Source organism: Lissotriton helveticus, chromosome 10, assembly GCF_964261635.1.
Source record: "Lissotriton helveticus chromosome 10, aLisHel1.1, whole genome shotgun sequence".
NCBI lineage: Eukaryota > Metazoa > Chordata > Amphibia > Caudata > Salamandridae > Lissotriton > Lissotriton helveticus.
Window position 1 is genome coordinate 665,677,584 of NC_136071.1, and position 23,002 is coordinate 665,700,585.

The 23,002-nt window shown below is 45.1% G+C and overlaps 1 protein-coding gene across 1 annotated transcript; it reads left to right on the forward strand.

Annotated features, from left to right (window-relative positions):
- The first annotated feature begins 1,416 nt into the window (after nt 1-1,416).
- Nucleotides 1,417-18,840, forward strand: CSRNP1 (cysteine and serine rich nuclear protein 1). Its single transcript, XM_078663198.1, has 5 exons — nt 1,417-1,936; nt 12,398-12,596; nt 15,586-15,845; nt 16,739-17,035; nt 17,740-18,840. The coding sequence occupies exons 1-5, from the start codon at nt 1,919-1,921 to the stop codon at nt 18,745-18,747; spliced, it is 1,782 nt and encodes a 593-aa protein (XP_078519324.1). The 5' UTR covers nt 1,417-1,918; the 3' UTR covers nt 18,748-18,840.
- Nucleotides 18,841-23,002: the final 4,162 nt, after the last annotated feature.

The following is a 23,002-nucleotide window of genomic DNA, read 5'->3' on the forward strand; positions in this document are numbered from 1 at the left end:
CACAGGAAGTGGCTGAGGCTGGAGCGCAGAATGTCTCCCAGGTGACCATGCGCCTCGTCCAGTTATCTTCAGCATGTCAGTTCTCACTCCCCTCCTCCATACACACTATAGCACATACATGTCTCACATTGAAAGTGCATCCACACCCCATTGTGGCCGGGTATGGCTTGTTTCTATGTGCAGCGCGCTGTGCGCGCTTACACTTTCTTAAGGGGTCACACGCACCACTCTGGCTGTGCCGATCCCCAAATCTTTTTTTTTTTACATTTAATCATGGCGGCCACACATCTTGGTTTACTTTGCACGCATGTTATGGCCACTCTGAGTGCCTTTCCTTACTTCAACGCCCAAACCTCACACCACCACCACGAAGGGCATTGTCTTCGACTGACAGGTGCCGCTAAAACATCAGGTGGCCGACGGCCTCCCAGCCTTGTGCTGCTCTTTAACTTTTGCTGCACTTTTGCTGCTTAACTTTTATGGCGGCATCACACATCGCTAAACTCAACTTTACAGTGGTTTCCATGCGCTAGGTTTCATGTCACTGATATGTCTATAAATCATGTCTCAAGGATCATGATTACACCCCTTGCGCCTTGAGAGCCACGCCTCCTCCGGAGTGTACCCGGTTGCTCCGCTGTGTGCCCTGCAGCAATCTGGACTGCACTCAAACCAGAAACTTTTACTTGCTGCTGACACGTTTCGATTTACGTTTTCATATTTAAACAAGCATTTGCAATGCAATAGGTCTTGCAACTGCGAGATTTTGAGCTATTGGCATAGTAAATGACAATGCCCTTTATTTGTGTTTTAAAACCCTGCAATAATAAAGGGCATTGTCATTTACAATATCAATAGGTCAAAGTTTCTAAAATGCGAGACCTATTGCATTGAAAATGCATGTTTTCTATTCTGCCTAGCCACAGAATGTTCACGAGTAATAGGTTAATCACCACCCCATGTCTTGCACAGTTACAGCGAATGCTGAGGAAGGCTTTCAAAATTGGAAAGTCTGAAGATGTGCGACACTGGTCTCGGTGGAAGTTTTGTGTAATTTAGACCTGCGCATATCTTATCTTCGGTAGAATTAACCACTGTTCTGGTCCTCAAATAACCTACATCATTCAGGAGGGCATGCACTGTCTTCTACACGTTGCTCTGTAGAAACATTCAGGCATGAGCATTTGTTCCACCCCCTCCCCCAGTCTGTGAGAGTCTGCACAGACTGTACTATGCTCCGGCTCCTGCTGGGGGAGGAGCGGTGGGAGCTGCCCGGGCAGGCGTCAGAGGACAAGGAGCTCCGCCGCTCACAGACAGGAGGCGGACTGTCTGCCCACGTCAGAGCCAGGAAGGCAGGGGCGGAGGGAGGATCTTTCCGATGAGAGGAAAGAGGCAGCGCTGCTCAGCCAGAGCCTCAGTACAGAGGGAGCCAGGCAGCCGGAACGAGCTACCGCTGGAGGTGCGGCGCGTGCCTGGACCTCTAGCTAAAGAAGAACGCGCGCGCCGCACTGGGAAGAGTTGGAACTGCAGGCAGACAGCCTGCAGGGAGGAGAGACGCTCTCAGCTGCTGGGATTGGACAAGGAGGAGTCAGCGCGTGCCCCCGATAGAAGGGAGGCGGAGATCGAACCTTCGAACGGCCTTGGATAGGACTTCGGTGGAGGGCGCGCGCCCGGTCTCGGGCAGGGATTGGAGGAGACGTGGAGAGTCGTCAGGCACGCGCAGCTGCCGGCGGAGCCAGCAGACTAGAAGCCTTGCACTAGCTCCAGCAACCAGCAGAGGAGGAGGAGGACGGGAGGGCGGCAGGCCCTTTCTGGCCTTTCGTGGCGGCCATGAGCAGATAGGACAGCCTCGGAGGGAGACCACGGACTGGGAGGTCTTCCGAGCCTGACTCCGGAGAGCCGAGACCCGCAGTCCGCCATGATCTCCCGGGAACAGGTAGGTGCTTGCATCCGCGTACACTGGGACCGGGTGACAGCCCGCGTCCATTCTCGTCACCGGGATTGCCTCTGCATGCCTTGCGGCTTAATGTGTATGGTGCGTGATTGTCCGAGTGCTGGGGCTCTGTGGTGCTTGTGTTTGCCAATGCTTGATGGAGCGGCGAGTCTTGGATTCAGCGAGAACAGTGCATGCACTTTGCTGGCGGGTGCACGGGCTGCTCTCCTGCCACTCAGTGCAGTGTTGGGCTCTCGAGTTCTTCTCAGAAGGGATGTCTGTTCTCAGAAGGGGTGTCTGGCTGCTCTGCACCGGCAGTATGCGAGGACGCCCTCAGGTGGCAGTGGCGAGCAGTAAATGATCTGTGCGCCAGCGCCCCCTGACGTTGACAGCGAGCGGCAGTATTTCCGAAGGCTCATTAACGCCCCCCCAGTGGTAGTGGCAGTGAGTGGCGAGTTCTCACTGATTTGGCTTTGGGCCGTGAGTGTTACTGTTTTAAATTAAATGCATGACACTTGGACTTGGGGGTGGGGGAGATGGTGTCTTCTATCTGCAGGTGCTCCCCGCGGTGGTTCGAGGTTAGTGGTCGGTGTCACTGTTATCTGCGGTCACAGATGGGGTGACGAGTTTCTTGTTCTCGGTGTCCTGAGTGCTTGTCCTGGTGAAGTCGAAGTAATTAAAAGTGTGTAGCTTTGTGGTGTTCGGCTGCTTGGAGTTGGTTGTATGCACGAGCGCCCCCACGCGGCAGAGTGGCGTCGATGGCGCCCTTTAACGCATTGAGGCTCTTAAATGCCTCTTGATGGCAACTTTTGCATCCACATTCGCGATCGGAGAGTTTGTTCTTGGTGCACTTATAGATGTTTCGGCACGGAGTGCCTTTGTAATTTATACGTACTTTATCTATGCGATATTGGGTTTATTTTGAACCGCGTTTTTATTTCCTTGAACTGTCATTACCCTCGTTCATGGGTCGCTCACTTTGAGATGTTTAGTCATTCATCCGGAGCTGTTAAATTCACACGAATGACCATTGATAGTAACTGGGTACACATTTTAAATTTACACCATTGGTTCAAACGCGTGCATGTCTGTCTGTCCTCCTTCTCGTGATACCAGTACCACCCTCTGCAGTAAGTCTCAGACTTGGCGGTCGAACTTTCAAGAATGCTTTTAAACCTTCCCTTCCCCACCCTTTCCTTTAAATCGGCAAATATTCTGTTTTCGGTTTTATTTGCACTGCGCCGAAAGCGGAAAGGGTGGTATTGAGGTTTGTACATATATTGATTTCGTTCTTCACTATAAGGCAACGCTATATTGGTTCCCTTTTCCAAAGACGTCCAGGCTCCTTCCTTATCCCTCTTAAAAGAGACGTTGTTTTTACAGGGTGCCCGAGAAACCCACTTCAGGAGTTTCAAAACTAGCTTAAAGTCTGATTCTCTCAGTACCTCTCAAGGAATTGACACCCTCTTATGTTAACATAAATAATGTAAATTCCACTGCACCCTCTGGGAATGTGAATTGGATACTCCTAACTATTGGATACTCAGAACTATCATAAAGTAGTTGCAACAACTATTAAATTAATGAGCTTTTTATGTAATTACTATTCTCATATCTTTAGAATACTTAGGCATTTTTCCTCGTTGATTTTACGTAGATGTGTCCTTTCTGACAGGATAGTGATAAACAAAAACTTACTGTAATTGATGTGCTGGTTTTATTTAAAGTGGAACTCCCACTTCAGTGATGGTCTGATTTCAGTTGCACTGCACTTGAGTGTAGTCCAGCGTTTTTTTTTTCTTGTTGTAAAAGTAATGGGTTATCTTCGCTTTTCCCACCAAAACTCTCACGTCAATGGAACGCCGAGCGAAGAAGCTGAAAGTCCCTCCAATTTTTTTTTCTCCAAGAGTATCCAGTTTTCTATTGTTATAGCGTCGCCTGGCGGCGAATGTACGAATCGCAGTCGTTGCATCTGGAACACTGAGATGCATGCATAACCAGTTTACTCACTCTGTTGCAGTTTAGAAACACAGTAGGTGGTCTTTGTGTTTTGCTTAACTGTTAAAACCGTGGCGAGTTGGTTATAACTTAAAAGAAAACGGACATAGTGAGGGTATATTGCCTAACAGCCAAAGCTACTCACTTTGAAACCAGGTTCTTTGCCCCGCACCATCATGTGATTCTGGGCAAAACACTCAATTTCTCGAGCTTTAGAAAAAGAATCTGACATTGTGTTACACAGTCTGGTGCTCAGACCGCTCTAATGCTCTTGGACAAAGTTCGTGCAATAGAGTCGCTAGCAGTTTGCATAATGAGCATGCCAATAGTTGTCGTGTGGCTATTTAACACACGTATGTACTTGCTGCTAAACATATATACGTACACGGGACCTGACCGTGTTTGTTTGTGATTTTTTTTTTTTTCTTTTTTTCTTCCTTCAGCTAGTACGTTTCGGTTTCCTGTTTGTGGGGGAGGACCCGTACCTCCGCTTTCTGACGGCCTGGGTTGTGCTTGTGCAAGTGTCTGGCTGCTGTTCAAGCTGTCAGCGAGAGATAATGAATAGGCCTGGGAGGAGGGAATGTGTGAAGTCTCTCGCCTCAGCCTCCTTAGTGGAAAGAGACAGGGAAATTAGCTGTGAGTGACTAATGGTGTTAGTTTGATGACAAAATTATTATAGCTCAAGTTTTCTTTACTGCAGTTGCACAGTTTTATGAATTGGCAATCTTCATTGGTTACAGTAAAATATTGTCACAGCCCGTATGCCCCCCTCCCTTAAAGTGACCAGCGGTGTTTCGAAATTTACCACATCGTCCTATGTGTGAAGTGCATTTCGTGCTGGGTGCATAATTAATTTAGGAAATACCGTTCTTTAATGTTCATCAATTTTAAATTAATTTCCCTCGCTCAGCCTTCACCTAACCACGGGGACCTAGTTATATGTAGCTTGAACCTGTTATTGTCCATCCTTTATTTTGATGACCTCAACTGAAAGGTTAGGGCACTGCGTGAACCCGCCTACACAGTACGGATTGATTCGACGCAACGGGGTAACGCAGGTCTGACTGATCGCAATGATATGTTCCTGTACGATCCGGCGTCCATGGCATAACTCAGCTGCCCGCGCGCGCCTTGGTGGAAATCCCACTGTTGAACCTGTGAGTGTCCAGGCTCGCCACCTTGCTTGACCTGCATGAGTCTTGCTGTGCGCTGGTCACGTGAAGGGAGCAGTCTGGCAATTAGCGATGAATTCCTGACATTCCCTTGTGCTGGGGTGAGAACAGGACGCGGCAGAGCGAGGGCGATCGCTCCCGCCATCCATCCCATTCGCTCCAACTTTTTGTCTTCTCACGAAGTTTCAGTCCAGAAAAAGATAAAACTATACACCCTGCGAGATGTGAACATTTCATTATATTAGTATTTCCAAGTGTATTGTTAGCAAAATGAAACGCCATTTTTTTCTTCATTTCAGTAGACTTATTTGATTCACAGCTTTAAAAAAAATGTGTGGAACAGCTCGACTTTTATTGGCCATGTATGTGTTTGATGACACGATCAGGCTGAACGCATTAGGTCCTGCAGCGGGGGTTTCTCGTGTCACTGGCGGAACTTGTGTGTGTGTATGAATGAATGTAAGCATGCCTCGTGAAAAGAGACGCTAAAAATGACGCATAAACCAACTATATTGAACAGGGCTCTGCAGTCTTACATATTGGTCAACGGGCTTCACATTGGCAATCATCGATAAGATGCTTATTTGCAAATGGAGTACAGTAAGCGCAGCACACTTCCATCGGCCGATGCCACAGCAGGCTGCCCTTATGTGACCTCGGTGTGACTGCTTCCTTCCACCTTCTCTGCATGGCACTTGCCGCTGGTGGTGGTGCGGCTTCTGTTTGGAGTATGTCTTTGTAGTTTGGATACAAAAAGGCGTTCTTGCGGGGCGGGACTTCTTCACCCGCACTCCTAACTTTCATTAATCTTTGCGCAGGGCACTTCGGTGATTGTGAATGAAGAGTGAAATTACCGAGTGAATGCCATGCTTGCTAGTGCACCTGTAAATTAGGTGTTACATAGAACTGAACGCGTTGAAGTGCCACACCTGTCCAGATGTTGAAAATGAGTACCCATCGAGAGTTTCTGTAACTTTATGGCTACTGAGTGAGCTACATGACCTTAGAACTCCAAGTGACGTTAAGTAATCTTGGGAAAGTAGTATGTTGTGTAATCTGTTCTAATAAACGTGGGACACCATGCTGTCCTCAACATCAGTCCTGTTTTTTTGCGTAGGTGAGGTGTGCTAGATTTGTGTATAAGAAATAAACTGTCAGCTCTCCTGTTAACACTTAACGGGTACCACATGTTTATTAACACACACCTTAATAAAAGAAGCTGCCTCTGGTGGAGAATGGTTCATTGGTGTGGTATATAGTGTGGACTAACAGAAATGGTAGAGTGTTTGGTGGGGCAAAGAAAGCCCAGGGCAGTAAGTGGTGAGAGACATTGAGTTTGGGTGGGTGGTGAGGGAAGTGGAGCAGATGTGTTGATGGGGTGTGGTGTGTAGTCGATCCGTTTGTGAAATGGATGGCAGAAGAGTTGTAGTGAGTAGTTGACTGAAACACAGGATGGTTGGTTTTGGTTCCAGTGAGTTGAATGATGTACCATAGTCAGGTGTCTGGCAATTCTGTACACATGGGCTCCTGTATGGGTGAGGTTCTGTTTCTATAGAATTTGAAGTGGTGGATTGGTTGTGCACGCAAGTAATGGCTCGCTGCAGAAGTAGCTTTGCTTCTTTGTTTAAATGGATTTGTGGGCCCTACAGTGGCAGTTTAATTGTAATCTGAGTTTGATTCTAACTGTGTTACTCCATCATAGGCCATCTCCGCCTTTTTCTTGTGAAATCTCTTGTGGTGTCATCTAGTCTGTGGTTTTGAAAAGTCTCCTTTCTTGGGAGTGTATCTGTAACACCAGCCATCAGTTAGTTGTTTTGTCCGCTCTGCTGTTCTGTACATTTCCTCACCTCCTGCAGCACATGTTGGCTCTACGCCTGTAGGAATAGAACACACTGGTCCTGGCCGTCTACACTTGTTGCACTGTGGCCTTCCTGTCTTGTATTTGGTTGACTGAAGTGCTTTGCAACATTCTACGTCCATTATGCAGATCTATGATTATTGCTGTGGGTCATGCATGGGGCACTTGTTTTTGAAATGCGTTCATCAAATGTGCACTCTGGACTAGTTGCACCCTTGGGACAGGCACACTGTTTCTCCCAGTGTGAAATAAAGTTCACCTGGCATGGGACGCCTTCATCTGTTTATTTATTTGTATACTTATTCATTTGTATAGAGAAAAGTTTCCTTTAGATAATAGTTATGTGGGTGCAATGACAAGGCAGCAAGATGCAGATATATTTGAGATGGACAAAAGTACATCAGTGCAGCAAGTAGGTGCTGCATTTATTGGTGGACAGCAACAGTCTGAAAGTAGCCGTATGTGCTCTATACATACGAAGCCATTAAGTGTTTGTGTGTATTCACAATAATTGGGATAAGCGAGATATGAACATTAAATTGAGGCAGAAAGAAGATATATTTTGTGGGTAACAGTAGATATGGACTAATACATGGGTTGCCATTGGACTCCACTACAGACCACCTCCAGTAGGTGTGACCGAATGCACCTGATGTTGCAATTAATAAGATGCATCTGGATGTGGTTTAGTGGGGTGTCGTTTGGCTTGCATTTGTAGTGAGTGAGGTGTGGGTTTGTCCCTGTGTGGGGACGGTGCCTGCTCGCGCGGCCTCTGATCTCTGCAGTTCTTCCGTTAGTGAGTCTGTTTCTTGGACTTGGCGCGGGACCATGTCCCTTAGACTTGGGACCGTCCAACCCTGCGTGCAGTCGAGGGCTCACCTGTGTCTCCCCTCCCATTGAACACCCTGGAGCCCCCTGCGCAGGGTTATAAAATGATCCCTTTCTTGGGAATGGCGCAGAGTCGGGCTCTCCTGGGTTGCGGGCGCTTGCACATTAAGATTCAACATGGCTGTGACATAACAAGCTGTCAGACGGCATATGTGCGCCGGTCTCCAGACACTTTGCAAATTAGCTGCCCGTCAGCAGACAGGCGACGGGGAGTGAGTAATGATTGCTTTATCTGACGCCGCGCGGTGCCGCAGCCTGTGATTCCCGCCTCTCGCGGAGAAGGGCCACCTCTGCCGAGGTGATTTCTTGTCTGTGAAGCCACCTCCGCATTTCACAGAAGGGGGAGCCAGCGGTAATTACCAAGGAGGGTTTTAAGATATGGACCAAGAGCGGTCATGGTTTGCATACTGTAAAACGAGGGCAGTGGGTGCATTTAGAGATGCTTGGTTTAGGAACAGGATTCGCAATGTCACTCTTAACAACAGCCCCACCCCTCCAAAAAGTGTCTGGTGTTCCCTGCCAGCTCTTTAGCTGCATAGTTTCCAGATGGGGCGAAAAACCCACCACCCACTCTCTCACGGAAGCTGCGCTCGTGCCTGTGTGAGGCAGGGCGGGTGTGATGTGTGCACTCAGTACCGCCGCATGTCTGCGTCCAGGATCACACCAGAGCCCGTCTCTTCAACCCGAGGGACTCCCCTGGAAGCGAGCAGACAAACCTGTCCGACTGGTTTGTGGAGCGAACAGGATTGGCCCGCGGTGCTGCTGAATAATCAGCTGGGCATTTGTGACGTTTACAGGCCCAAGAACATGGTTTTAGGGTAAAAGTAACATTATGTTGGCTGCTGGTATGCTATTTAAAGAGGAGTGTCTGCTTATCTCAGTTAGTATGTTGAATATGTTCTTGTAAACGCGTGGTGGTGGGTGTGTTTATCAGGTGCTCGGTAGAGCCCGGTGGTTAGCTGGCTGCACAGCCCATCTGTGTGGGATCTTTGCCAAAGATGGGTAATCGCACCTGTGATCGGACGCTCAGTGGTGTGTATATTTTTAGCTAGTTGTGGGAGCTTTCCAAAGTGGCGCTCTGCGGTTTATGCTGCACTTTTGCCAAAGTTACCTTTTGTGTCTGGCAGTATCCCTCTTGCTAAGATTGTAATGGCTTAGTTAGATAGTATGCGTGAAAGGGAAAACCGGAACCCACAAGTTCTCCGAAGCAGTCGTCAAAATATCCAGATTCTCTTAATTCATTTTTTGAAGTCTGACTATTGAAATAAAAGTGGCTAATGCATCCAAATTTACAAACGTAAAGGTTCTAGAATGTATTAAAGATAATGATGAGCTATCAGTTAGATGTGGGGAGATTGCATCTACTACACAGCATTCTAACCCCCCCCCCTACCCCCCCCCCCCCCGACTCACACTCGCTCAGAAATCCCACACAACAAAAACACTGATCTCCGATGTGTTTTTCCTGCAAGCCGTAACCTGTATGTACCTGCTGGCCATCAGTCATACCCGCAATTGCTTGTTAATATAATCCACCTAAAATGTTATGTTTCCAAGTACCACAGTCGTGCACGCTGCTTCCTGTACTCCCACAAACAATGCCAGGTTAACCCCGCAGGCAGCCTTTTAGAGACGGCAGCCAAGGAATGAGTGAAGCCGTAGCCGAGCGCCTCCAGCCTCCCTCGCAGCTCTGGTAGGGATATTCCAAGAACTTCCGCCCACCGCTCTCGTAAAGGAAGTTTCTAAATTTACCCCGCTCCCGTCATGGATTCTCGCTTCACTCGGGCATGCGCACACAGCCGCTCGCGTCATCTTCCAGTAATAGTTGAGGTGCTTTTTCCCCTGCTGAAAAGTTACAGCCTTGTTCTAGTAATTTCATGTTTTTACAGAAAGAGTCTGGTTTTTTTCTCGGATGCGTTTAACTCTTTAAGATGAGACGTGGGTTGTTTGTTAACGGGAAGCTGGATTGAGCGAAGACTACATGGAAATGAGTTTTTTTTTAATTTAGCAAATTAGGTACTTATTTTGCTAGATTTTTTTTCCTTGAATCTGGGAACTAAGAGTACAGCTACCTGGAAGCGTTAATCTGGATTTTTGTAAATCTAAATGTGTATAGTTAGAATTTGACGTATCTTTTGAAAGCGAAGACGTTCAATTTTGTCCAAAGGGTAAACCTCTGGGCCTCTGCAGCCAATTGAGCACCTAGTGTATCAAACATTTTTAGCATGAAAATGGTGCTGTTCACCATTCAGTTCACTTGTGAAAACACTTCCCTGATGTAGCCTTGTCCTGCAGTGAGCGCGTCTCTATGTGAATTGACAGTGGCTTTCATTGCACTCAATATCACAAGTAACACTCTTGAAATGCTGTCATCTGTTTTTAAATTGGTTTCAGATCTATAAAGGCTAATGTGGGATTTATTGGGGATTTTGGTCAGGCGATGAAGAATCAATAGGAAACGCGTAACCTATTTTTAAGTGTTTGCACTGAAAGGCTCCAATTAATAGGCACCTCAGACTCTAGTTTCCCTGGGGGCATGTTTCTTGTAAATCCTGTTTGGGGATTGCTCTCAGCTGACGGGCATATTTGCTTTTTTTTCTTATTGGACAGCCTATCGGCCACTAACTAAATGGGAAGTGGTCGAGACAGTATGCAGTGGTTAGAAACCACATTAGATTGGAGTCCTTCATGGCAGTAACGATCTGTCATAGCTTGGCGCTGATGCAGGTGACGCGGCGTGTGCCAGACCGCGCAGGGGCTTCTGGGAGGCCAAATATTCACGTGCTGTGGTGCTGTCTGGCGAGTGCGGCGATAGTCCGCGATATGGTGGCCGTGGGGCACCCCTGTGATGTGAGCAGCTCTTGAAGTCCCCACGGATGCAGTCCGGTCGCGCGGCCCCTTTAAGCAGCCCCTTCACCCGTGGCTCTTTATTTATAGCGCCCCCTTATGAAGAAGTCTGTGCTGGGGGTTAGTAGGCAGACCACAAACACTTCTACATGGTCTGTAGTAAACAGCAGAGCAGTGGTCAGATAAAATGTTTTTTGAAAAATACACTTTAACCGCTCTCATCACAAATCTACTGCTGTCAAAACGCGACTGCTCCTTTTCCAGTACTCACCCTGCTCTCTCATTGCTGCATACACATCAGATTGATAGAATCTCAGTAATGGGTGTTCAATAGTAACAATCCGTAATTTGCTTAGAATTAAGACCAATATATTTGCTGTTTAGTCATGGGCGTTGATTCGCCAAAATGTCAACTGTAGCGGAAGTTACATCACATACTGTGCTGTCCTATGACCTTTGACCAAGACACATGACCCTAACCCCGATGACCACAATTATTGACATTGACATTACTGAAGATCCACTTGAGAAATATATAACAACCCACACAAAGGTCTTAATTAGATGCCATCTATATTATTCTGCTGACTTCAGCTCTGAACTTTCTGTGAAACTTGCTCTGAACTGTAGAGAGTAAGGGAAGTGAGAAAACCAAACTACTGCAGGGGACTTTTTCCCTTGATGAATGTTTTAAAAGAATGTCAAATGGTGCAGTTTGCCAAGGATTACCTCTAGTGTGCCTTTGCATGTATTTTACCATGTGTTCATTATGCCAAAAAGTACCTCCATGGTGTCAGTACTTCTTATCAGTGTCTGTCACATTCAGAAATGGATTAAGAATACCAGCTCCAGTGTTTTACCATGGGTGTCGCACTGAGGCTAGAATTGCCATCAGTAGGCCAGGGCCAACACCAGGCTTGCAAGCATGGCACCACATTATCACTTATACTCAATTACTTTAACTAACCCACCCACCCACTCATTCATTCTCACTTTTTAACACATCCTTACACTGATTCTTATTCGCACTCACTCCTTTCAGTCACTAATTTTCACCTGATGTGACTCACTCATACATAACACTCAACTTCACACATTCTCACTCGCCACCTGTCACTTAATCTCACACACGTCGCACTTGCTCACACATACACACACCACATAAACACACTCACCCACAAGCATGCACACTACATACATTTTAAAGCACTTCTTTCTTACACTTGCTGCCACCAAAGGACCCTTTCTCTTGTGCTCCATTTTGTTTATTACAATAACCCAATATTATCCACCATTAATAAAACAAAGTGGGCAGAAAATAAAAAGTGCAGAGTCACCCCCTGTGTTCTTGGCACTGATTTTCGCATCTCTGAGGCCAGGGGTTTCGAAAGCAGTTCAAGAGGCAAGCCAGGGGTCACAGCTGCGACCCTTGAATGACTTCCGTGTTTTTGTTTGAGGATTCACGTAGAGAATATTGCCAATAGCTATCCAGTACGCGTATTCATGTGAAAGGCTAGTAAGGCTAGGGCAGAGTTAATCAGATGGGATGACCCAACTTACTGTCAGTGAGACAAACTACAAGTTAGCGGGTCATTGACCTGCCACTTATGCATGTTTTGTTCGCCATGTGTCTATTGACCACCCTTCTCCATGCCCTCCTTGTGATGTCTCGACTGAGCCCTCTCTTCTTTTCCCCCACAGGTCGCCTTTGAGAAGTCCACCTGCACCATGAGTGGGCTCCTGAAACGGAAGTACGCCGAGCTCGAGGATGACGCCACGTACAGCTCGTCGTCCTCCCCTTCCTCCTCCTCTGTGGCCTCCTCCGGCTGGGACTCCGACGAGGAGAGCTCCCGCCCCGACGCCTCGACCACCACTGCCTTACCCGTCCCTGATTTCACCCGTACGTATCCAACAGCGCTGCTCTGTGCGCATGCGCGGGCCGGCCCGGCTACCCTGGGGGTGGGTGGGAGGCGAGGGGGAGTGCTTGTTGACTTGCCACAAAGTGGCCATTCTGAGATGCTAAAGAACCCCCGAGACCTCCTGTGCCGCACAGTGGATGCACGGCGCAGTCCGCCGACCCCCTCTTCCTGCCAGCATGTGTCGCAGGAGTCCTCCTGGAATCTTACATGTCACGTTTCACTTCCTTATGGCAGGACTTTTAATTGTTTTAGGCCTTGTTGTCTTGCATGACTGCACGTGCTGTCATTTTGGGAGTTAATCATTTCTGCCTGCCGCTTGCCTCAAGCCAGCAGCCAGTCGGCGCTGGAGGCCTCTCTCGCCGGTGCCAGCCCGGGCTGGCGTCTCTCATAGCGACTACCAGAGTGGAGAAGGGGATGAACTTGTGTCACCTTTTTATCATCGCACGCTTCTTATCTGGCATCAGCCTCTTGGCGGGCGCAGCCCCAGGTCTAATTCATAGTTAGAAAGTGCATCAAAAACCGCTTCACCACCGGGTACCAGCCCGACCGAGCTCCCTACTGGTGAGGTTCACGAGGCCGCATGGATGGGAGCACCGTACCCAGAGCGGTGGATCGCAGAGCCTTGTGCATGCTAGTCAAAACCAAGATGCTCAGTGTGGGAAGTCTTTCCAGCTCCGGTGTTATGTTCATTCATAATCCTCTCACTTTTTTGACTGTTTACGGATCAGATGAGTCAGGGTGGGGCTGGTGTTTGTGATCGAATGCTGCCGCTCTTCGTCCAAGCTTCAGGGTGACATGTTTGTGGCATTAAAGCCTCGACCTTGCCGTGCTTTCTCGAAGACTCATTCCAGCGTGCATTGTGTATCTGTTAGTGTTGAAGGCAGAGGTTTTACATTGCACGTCGGTTCCAGACTTCCTGTGTTCCATAAGGTGGAACGTGCTGTGATAGGACAGTGTGTTCATTGGCCACCTCTGACGTGGTGTCCTAGACCTGTTAGGAAACCTCCCCGGATAAAATGTCCTTAAGCCATATAACGACATGAAACTGCGTGGGAATGTGTTTGTCCGTAAATATTGTAGTATTTGAATAAACAGACCGGGGTCCTTGTCTGCTCTTTCGGTGCGTTTCCTGTGCGGGCTTGGAGGGGGTCGACTAATGTCCGCTACCCGCCTTGGTTCCGGCGGTCTCCGCCTTCCCCGTTTGTAAACAGACCGGGGTCAACCGCAGAAAAGTGGGCAAGAGGTCAGGGCAAGGGCAGGAGCTTTTCTTACCCCAGACTCCAAATGTGGCAACTCTGTTTCTCTTAGGCTTTCCACTGCCTTTGTATTTACCGCCTTGTTCCCCCAAACGCCCACCATAAAGACAGTGGCACGTAAAAAATATTAATTTCCACTTACTTGAGAGTTTTGTACAAACCACACGCAGGAAAAGCCTACATCCCCTGCGTGGTCGAGAAACAATGCATGTAAAAAGGTCGAGTGCAGAGCGGTTAGCAGCCATAAACCACTTGAAGCGACTGCTCACTGCAGGAACCAGCCCTCTACAGTTCGCCGTATTATTATTATTATGTTGTCCTTGATTGAACTTGAGCTTGTGGTGCAAAATCCCCACTCCCTGCACGCAGATAGTAAACATTCATATTGAAATGCATTTAAGTATCAGAATCGTATTTACTTTTTAATACCCCATCAAAAACAATGGGAGTGAAGTATACTTTGGGGCTTTCTACCTTTCGGTCATTATGGGGTCATCTAGCGAATGATCAGATTTAGGAACACTGAAATTCCTGCTTTTGGGAATGTTAGCTGTGCAAACATGGGTAAAGAGAACTGTTGGTGTTTTCTACCCACTGTGGATAGCACCTTTTTAATGTCTGTTTAGAAAGTCCCGCAGCAGGGCTGGGGGCCTACAGGTGTAGTCTTAGGCCGGATCCCCTGGGCTCTGAATGGCTGCCTTTTGCTCTCCGTTCTCCGCCTCCTCTTTACAGACGCTCTTTTCCTGTCTGCCGCTCGGTAGGCAGCTGGGGATGTCTGCTTTCTCCCAGTGGGCAGTCACAGGAGGCGCTGTATCACTGCTGGTGGTAGGTTCTCAAGCCAGCGGCATACAAAGATCTGTTTACCAGGATGTCCACGGAGGTTCTTTTCAGTTGTTTTATAGCTTCCCACCTCATGAGTAGCTCTCTTTTTGAGTAAAGGAGAGGACGTACATTGCAGCACTGCAAAGTGAATCGCCTCTTGGCACTTTCATGCCGAATAGAATGTTCAGTGTCTCCTCTTCCGGTAGCTTTTCATACTGGTGTTGAGTGTTTTCTGTTTCTCATGGTTATGGAAATTGCCTTGTATTAGGAAGTTTAACTTGCTTTCTCTGTGCTTCCAGTTTGCTCAAGTAAGTGTTTGTGTGTGTTGCATCAGAAAACATAGGAAAACTGGACTTTGATGTAGTTGACTAATTGCCCACTAGATTTCAGGGCATGCTTAGGCCAAGGGGAGTTGCTTTTTCCACCCCTCACTCAACTGTCCTAACCAGTGCTTTAAATGGGCTGTCCGGTTCGGAGTACCAGCACTTTTTTACGTTGAGAGGGAGAGTAACCGCACTTCTCGAGAGAAATGTAATCCTTTTTAATTGGAGAGTACCGGCACATCACAGTAACAAGCAGGTCCTCTGATAACAGAGGACATGCACTTCTATTTTTCCATTTCAAGCACTGGTCATAACCAATAAGATCAGTGTCTTTAGGTGCAGCTTTCCCAAACCTGAATTTTCAGTATTCAGATACGAATCTGTGACCGAGTAACTTTGCATGATGTGTTGGCCTTCTTAATATCCTGGGCATCTGATTAACTCCTTGAGCTATTGTTCATACTAGAAACTATACAACCGTTATTTTTCATGTTGGATTGTATTTAGAAAATACATTTGATGAAGTTATTTTGAAGTACTTATGTTTCCTTTTTTTTTCTTTTCTTAAGCAACGTCCATTCTCAAGAAGGCTAAACGAATTAAGAGGAACAATGTGGACTTCGACCGGGTCACTGTATTCTACTTTCCCCGTTGCCAGGGGTTCACAAGTGTCCCCAGCCGTGGTGGCTGCACCCTGGGCATGGTGAGAAAGCACTCTTCGTTCAGGCAGTTTACGCTGGCTGAATTCTCGAAAGAGCAGGAGAGCTGCAGGCGGGAGAAAATCAAGGAGCGGTTAAAAGAGGAGAAACTTCAGGCTTTGAAATGGAAGGTATGTAGCTGACTGTTCGTGCTTTTTGTCTTGCTAACTCTGTGTCTCTAAATGGTCAAGTCAAAAGGCAACGTTTATTTAGACCATTGGTCTTTAAAGAGCATAAAATAATATAAAAACATTATTCATAAATGTAAAAATCATCATAATATCAATATTTCCAATCAGTCGATGCCTTCATAAAAGCACAATATTATCTATCTCATGCAATTGGGTTTCATAAAAAGTTATTCCTTAGTATAAAAATTTCCAATGCTTTCCTGAAAGTGAAAACCAGGAATTTTAAATGATTCCAGCATATAGATAAAAACCTCCGTAGATAAAAGTCCTACTTTTACTTTGCTATGAGGTTAGTTCAATTCGTAACTTAATTCACAATCATTTTCCATAAAGCAACTTTTCACCGCCTTCATATATCTACCAATAGCAATATCAAGATTGGGCATACCGGTAAGAAGCTCTATAGCTCAGGCCTGTGATTTAATACCATACTTTAGGAACATTGGTTTACATCTGCGAGACCCCAAAGTTGCTTGGACTAGTGCCTTAGCTAACCCAGTGGGTATATTTTGAGTCTTTAATGATTTGTGGGAAAGAGCTAAAGTGGTTGTTTGTGGCGGCAGGCTGTTGAGCGTAGTCCATATACATCTAAAACATCATTTTTTTGTTCTGGCTTAAGTCATTTATTTTTCACCCGTGCAAAGGTCTTGGATGACTTTTTTCTAAGCAGCTGAAATTAAATCTGAAAATCCTATTTAGATCTTAACTTAAGCGCAACGGTTGCACGACCAATTTTCTGATCAGTGAAAGGTTGTGGTGCATTGTCATAGTGGATGTTTGTGTAGTAGTCTTTGCGTAGCATACATTCATATTGCCTCATTTTCTTCACTTAGTTAACCATGAACGGTACTAAAGAGTCTGATGAGGCCAACCGGCTCACCACAGATGACATCTCGGATGACGACATTGATGTGAATAACATTGAAGTGGAAGAAGGTTTTTTCCTGCAGCCGTTCCCTGCCAAGAAGCGGCGTGCACTATTGAAAGCAGTTGGTGTGAAGAAGATCGACAAAGAAGAAAAACGTGAGCTGCATAACATTCGCCTGTCGCGGGAAGACTGCGGCTGCGACTGCCAAGAGTTCTGCGAGCCAGAGACTTGCAGCTGCAGCATAGCGGGAATCAAGTGTCAGGTATGTGTAGACATTTGCCCGAAACTGAAACAAGTGCAAATTGACAATTTTCAACTATTTCGACAGCAGCTGAAGGCTTTGTACATGCGTGCATCTACAGAACCCCAATTCCTCTGTTTTTTTAGTGAAATCTATATTGCAAAAATTGACCAGTTATAAAATCCTTGCCTTATGCTTAATTTCACAAATGTAAATTGAGGTTTCATCTTCGCTTCGTGAGAACAGCAGCCTTTATGGAAGTCGGCAGGAATTGGGAACTTTGCTATGGGTGTGAATTTGGAGCTGCTATGTAGCCATGTCCAATTGTGTCCGTCCTCCTTCCCTGCCTGAAACCCTAGCTGCTCCAGACGCTCAAATAACCTTTTACTTCTTCTGTCTTCCATCTTTCTTCTTTCTGCACTTTGAATTTGACATTTGTATTTTGTCTCTACTACTATTCCGGTTTTCTTTAACTCCTCTTTCAACTTTACTATTTGTTTCTCCTGAATCCTAGGCCGTCCGATTCTCTGTTTGTTTCATGTCCAGTGCTTCGTCCTCCTCTCTTCAGTTTGGTCATGGATTCTCTACCTGTTGAAAATGTTTGCTCTCTTGTCGGTGGTGTTCATTTGGTTAGGCGACCGAAAACTGCAACTCTTTGCCGCAAGTATTTGATGAAATTAAAAATATAATTCTTTATTGACATTTTGTTCTTTTTGCTGTTTTAGATGGATCACACATCGTTTCCTTGTGGTTGTTCAAAGGACGGCTGTGGGAACCGAGAAGGAAGGATCGAATTCAACCAGGCCAGGGTTCAGACTCACCATATCCACACCATCATGAAACTAGAACTGGAACAGAAGCAGCAGAGTGAGGAGACGCCTATGGAGCATGATCCGTCCTTCCATGACCGACTCCACCCTTTTGGCGTCTCCCCAGAAAAAAGTGTGTTTGAAGAAAGGGACGTTCCTCTTGCTCCTTCATTTCAGTTCAGCATTGACCTAGGAGCTGTTGGCGAGAACAGCTGCAGCAGCGATATGACTGACTCGTCTGTCTCGTCGAACCAGAGTGAGGATTCTGAGGAGCAGGATGAAGCGGTCATGTCCGATAAGTCTCAGTCTGATGTTGATGACGAAAACCTGGCAAGAATCCTTCACTTCAACGACTCTGAGAATGAGGAAACCAGCAGTGATTGCCAAGACAACCTGAGCTACTTTCACACTGATGACTTCTTTAGTGACAATATTGATGACCAGCATGGGTCAAGTGTTGGGAATCTGGGCTGCGAGAACTACTTTAGCCATTTATCAAACATTTCAAACTGCTTAGATGAAAATGCTAACCAGGATGCAAGCTTCTTTTTGGATGGTACAGCATCAGCCCTTTCTGATGGGCCACCATTCCCAACTTCACCAGCGGAACACTGCTCAAAGAGCTACACTGACCTCAGTTTATCCTCTGACTCCTTTGACTTTTTTCAGTCCTACTCGGACTACAACCTGGGACCGCTGTATAACTCTTTAAAGGAATATGAGAACCTGGACAACTTTTCCGCTTTGCAGTTCCAGCTGCCAACCTTTCCTGGCTTTTCCCAACCGGGCGACCAGAGTACATGTTTTCTGGAATCTTTAATTGGCCTATCTGAATCCGTGCCAGAAACCCCTGCCCCATTTACAGACAATCAGCTCCTGGAAGATGCAATCAAGTCCTCTCTGACAGAAACTGTGAAAGTATAGAAGTGGAGGCAGACTCGAACAATGAAACCCAATCTTTAAATTATTCTTGAACACACTCTCCGCAGGAAAATAAAAACTGCATTGAGAACTTTCTCTGAGGTTTACATGGATTTGTTTGTTCATCCTGGCCTTTCTAAAACACAGCTATTTTGGAATACTATTTCTACACTGTAGCCATTTGGTGTACAGATTTCTTATGAGCCTCATGGGGATTTGGGGGGGGGGGAGGGGAGAGTCGCAAGAAATAAATAACTGAGCTGTGACTTGCACAGAAAGGTACACGTGAAGTTTTAGTGTTTCTGTTAAATAAAAAAAAACTATGATGGAAACCGCTGTTGGCATAATACAAAAACTCATGCTTTTTGAACAACATTACATATTTATTTTTTTAAGTAAAGAAATGCTAAAGAGCTACAATACACTACTCATGTTTTTTTTCTGCCGGCGACAGTTTACAGTAACACCCCCAGTCCATACAGCTCTGTTGGGGTTTCTTTTTTGGTACAAATTCCGAGATTCCATTTGTAATCGGCCTCCAAAAGCCCCAGTGCACATGAATATTATTTGAATACCTCTTCTGTATTAGATGCACAATCACTTTTACATGATCTAAAAGCACTGTGGCTTTGTACAGTGGACCTGAAAGTGCAATACCGTGTTTTACGCTGACTAGAAAGACACAACACTCTTCAAAGTTAAAGGTTTCGCCTCCGGACTAGTGAATACCTATTCTGTGATTCTTTAGCATTTCTCGAAGATGTGGCAGCAGGAGAAGGGTGGGTTTAGAGTACTAAGAAAGTAGTTTTTCTATCAACCAAGACATCTTGGTAAAGAAGGTCCTTAATTTATAATAAGTGGAGTGATAGCCACGTGAAGTGAACCATAAACTATTCAGTAATAACTATTTAAGACCGGTTTTCATAAATTATTTTATAATTTATTTAATTTTTTAAGGATTTGGCCATGAGATCTTCCAGGATACAGTGTAGTAATGTCCGCCTAAGTCTTGTGGCCATTTGTAGCAGAAGTTGCCAGGCTGTGGGCATTTCTCATCTGTGGATATTTGTTTCCTCTTTTAAAAGCAAGCTGTAGCAACATTACTTTCCCACTCTAATAAAAAAAAAGTGTTCCTTACTGCAAAAACGAAAGGGTTTATTTTAACAGTCAAAGCAGCACCAACCAGACTATTTATACTGTTTTTATAAGCAACAAGAGTTGACACGAGTAAAGTGATCTCGAATGAAGGTGTTGAGCCATTTATTGCTTTTTTACTCTTTTTAGAAAAACATGTAAACAGTGAGCAATTTGGCATTTGTTTTTTATTTGTAATAAAGAATCCACTTGTAATATTTTAAATGGAAGAATAGCCAATTGTGGCGGAAAAATGTGTATTTAAGTTTGAAATAATATTAAAATATAATTTAAGTGTAATGAGTTATGATAGAAAAAATGGTCTTTAGCCAGAACATAAACACAGGCGTCTTAACAAAAGTTGTTCACCCGAGTCCATTGTGATATCTGTTGTTTTTTCCCCCTTCAGAGATACTAACCTTATCCTGTCACAATATATTGCATGCACAATGATAACTATTGTTCCAAAACACAGGCAACTGCATTAAACAGGTCTTGAGTGCAAACCACCATTATCAAATTAATACCGATGTGGATACTCTGCAGTTAGTTCATAATATAAATAGTTCTTATTAGGTCTTGCCTATCGGATGACTTTTAGCTGTCTGTAGGCAAAAGTCTCTTGTGAACTATACCAAAAACGTTGTGGGCTTAGATCCCCACCCCCCAAATGAATTACCATTGGTATTGTCACTCTCCTTTGCTTGCTTCTAATTCAATGACTCGCTTTCTTCCTCTATTGTTTACCCCCTCCCCTGGCGTGTAACCTCTTTACCATCCTTTTGATTGACTGACTTGTATCTTTTTTTGGTTACTACTCTTTTCTTTTCCATTAAGCACTCCATAAGAGTAAATGCATATATATATATATATATATATATATATATATATAATATTATTTTTAGCTTTTTCCCTTTTGCTGCTTCACTTCCCCAAATACAACCCCTCCTACTCCTGTTGCTCTCCGCCTGCATCCCCAACTGGCCTGCGATTTCTCCCTTACCACTAGAAGTCCATTTAAAAAGAAAAAATAATGTATTTTTGGGTACCCAGCAGCTGCCATCTGCTTCCAAGCCACTTGTTGTGCAAAAAAAAGACGACCTCCCCCCACTGCTTCCCACTCCCACCCTCCACGTACCTTAAACATTTTTTGAGGGCCCAGCAGCTGCCATTTGCTGCCTGGCTGCTCTTCATTGCCAAAAGCGACTTTAACGCTAAGAATAATTTTTTTAACAGAGGCAAGTGGCATCTGCCTTTTTGGATCAGTAAGGGATCTGAAAAAAATATGACTCGCGCAGCATTGCTTAGGCATGCGTGATAACTTCTTTATCACTGCTCGTGCCCACGCCTGTGGAAGGACTCAATCGGAACATCCCACTTTTTCTTTCTGAAAAATGCTTTGGCAAAACCAATAGGTCAACAAAGTGCCATCTATTGACCTTACCAGTGCTTGTTTTACTTGACTGTTGTATGCGTAAGCTCAAGCCCATTGTATGCTCTTCACCTCTGATTAATCTAAGTCAAAATATCTCCGTGAATGGTGACGTATGTGCAAATATTACTGTTGACAAAGTTAGAGAGGCTTTCAATTCTTTAAGACGCCTTCGAACCCTCCCAGAAGCATGCTTATTCCCGGACCAGCATATTTTTCCACATCAAATTCATCTAAAAATCAGATTGGCCAACACAAATTTTACTTTGGGTTTGTTCAGAAAAATTTAAGATTGGATGTGCTCTGTATTTTATTAATACACATAAGTGCCTACACCAACACGACTGTTGGTCTAGTTTGTATGTTCAGATGCCCTCCTAAATGTACATACCCTAGCAGAAGAGAAATTGCACCTGTGCTTTAATAGGTGATTTCTTGATTTGCCACAGCCTCAACGTTGTTGGTTGCTTGCTTAGCACCAACTAGTATCTGCCACTCCTCGATCCAGCATGCTGGAGGTTCTCTCTCTTCATATCTGGTTGAGTTGTATGCCGTAATTAGTTCAACTATTCCATATCTCTTTTTGTGGAAGGTGTGGTGTTCCAAAGTTCTCATTCTGGGCTTTCATTTATGGTGTTGCTACATATTGTGTTACCACTGACAGCAGGATTTAGCTGTGCCCAGCAAATGTAATCCCTTTTCTTTGTCGTTGCAGAACAGTCGTAGCTGGCCATGGTAGGCTTTTAAAATCAGTGAGCAAAAGTTTCCCAACAGATTTTTAAATCTCCATGCAGCCGTTTCAGCAGCCCTCCCGCAGTCCATATTCACTAATATGCACAGATTTTAGAGTAACATCTATTGCTAAAGGTCTGTTGAATTAGAGCCCGACCATTTGGTGTGTTCGCTTTGCTTGTTGCATAAGCTAAACCCCTACATTCAAAAATGCCTTCTTAGCTCAATCAAATTGCCTTAGCTTAGCTCCAATTTCCACGTAACAAATATTGTCTATGTGTATAAGGCCGTTTGGCTTACATCATGGTGTTCTACAGTCCTTTGTGACCAGTTAGATTGTAAATCTAGTGCTGCATTAAAGTCTTCAAGCACGCGTACTTTCTGTTCTCTAAAAGGCAGACAAAGTAACTTTGGACTGACAACGAACTCACACTAGCCATGGCTACATACTACAAATGGGGGGTACAATTGTGGAGTTATTTATTGCAGAATAATTTATTTGATATTTTTACTTAAGACTCTTGCAAACACTGACAAAATGTCTGGTACTGGTATTATTTATTGGCACTAACACAAGATTACTTTTAGAACATTCCAAGATTTCTCTGCATTCTATACTGTGTATTTAATTTTAAGTGAATAAGAGAAAAATCCACCTGCCTTCGTGATATATATTTTTTTTTCTTCCCCTTCAGATCTAATTTATTATTTTATTTGCATTTGTGCCAAAAGAAGAAAGATTGTACTCTTATATGGGCACAGAACTGTAAATATGCTCCCATTATCCATGTAAAAATTGCCTGTAAAACAATTTTATAATGGGTATTTATTGACAGTCTGTAATTATCTATTGTATTGATCGGGAAACGTGTTTCAACATGGCTTTATTTTTGCTTTTCATTTCTGTATATATTGTGATTTATTTTGCTTACGGGTAAAAGTAAGAAAACAAAACTATTT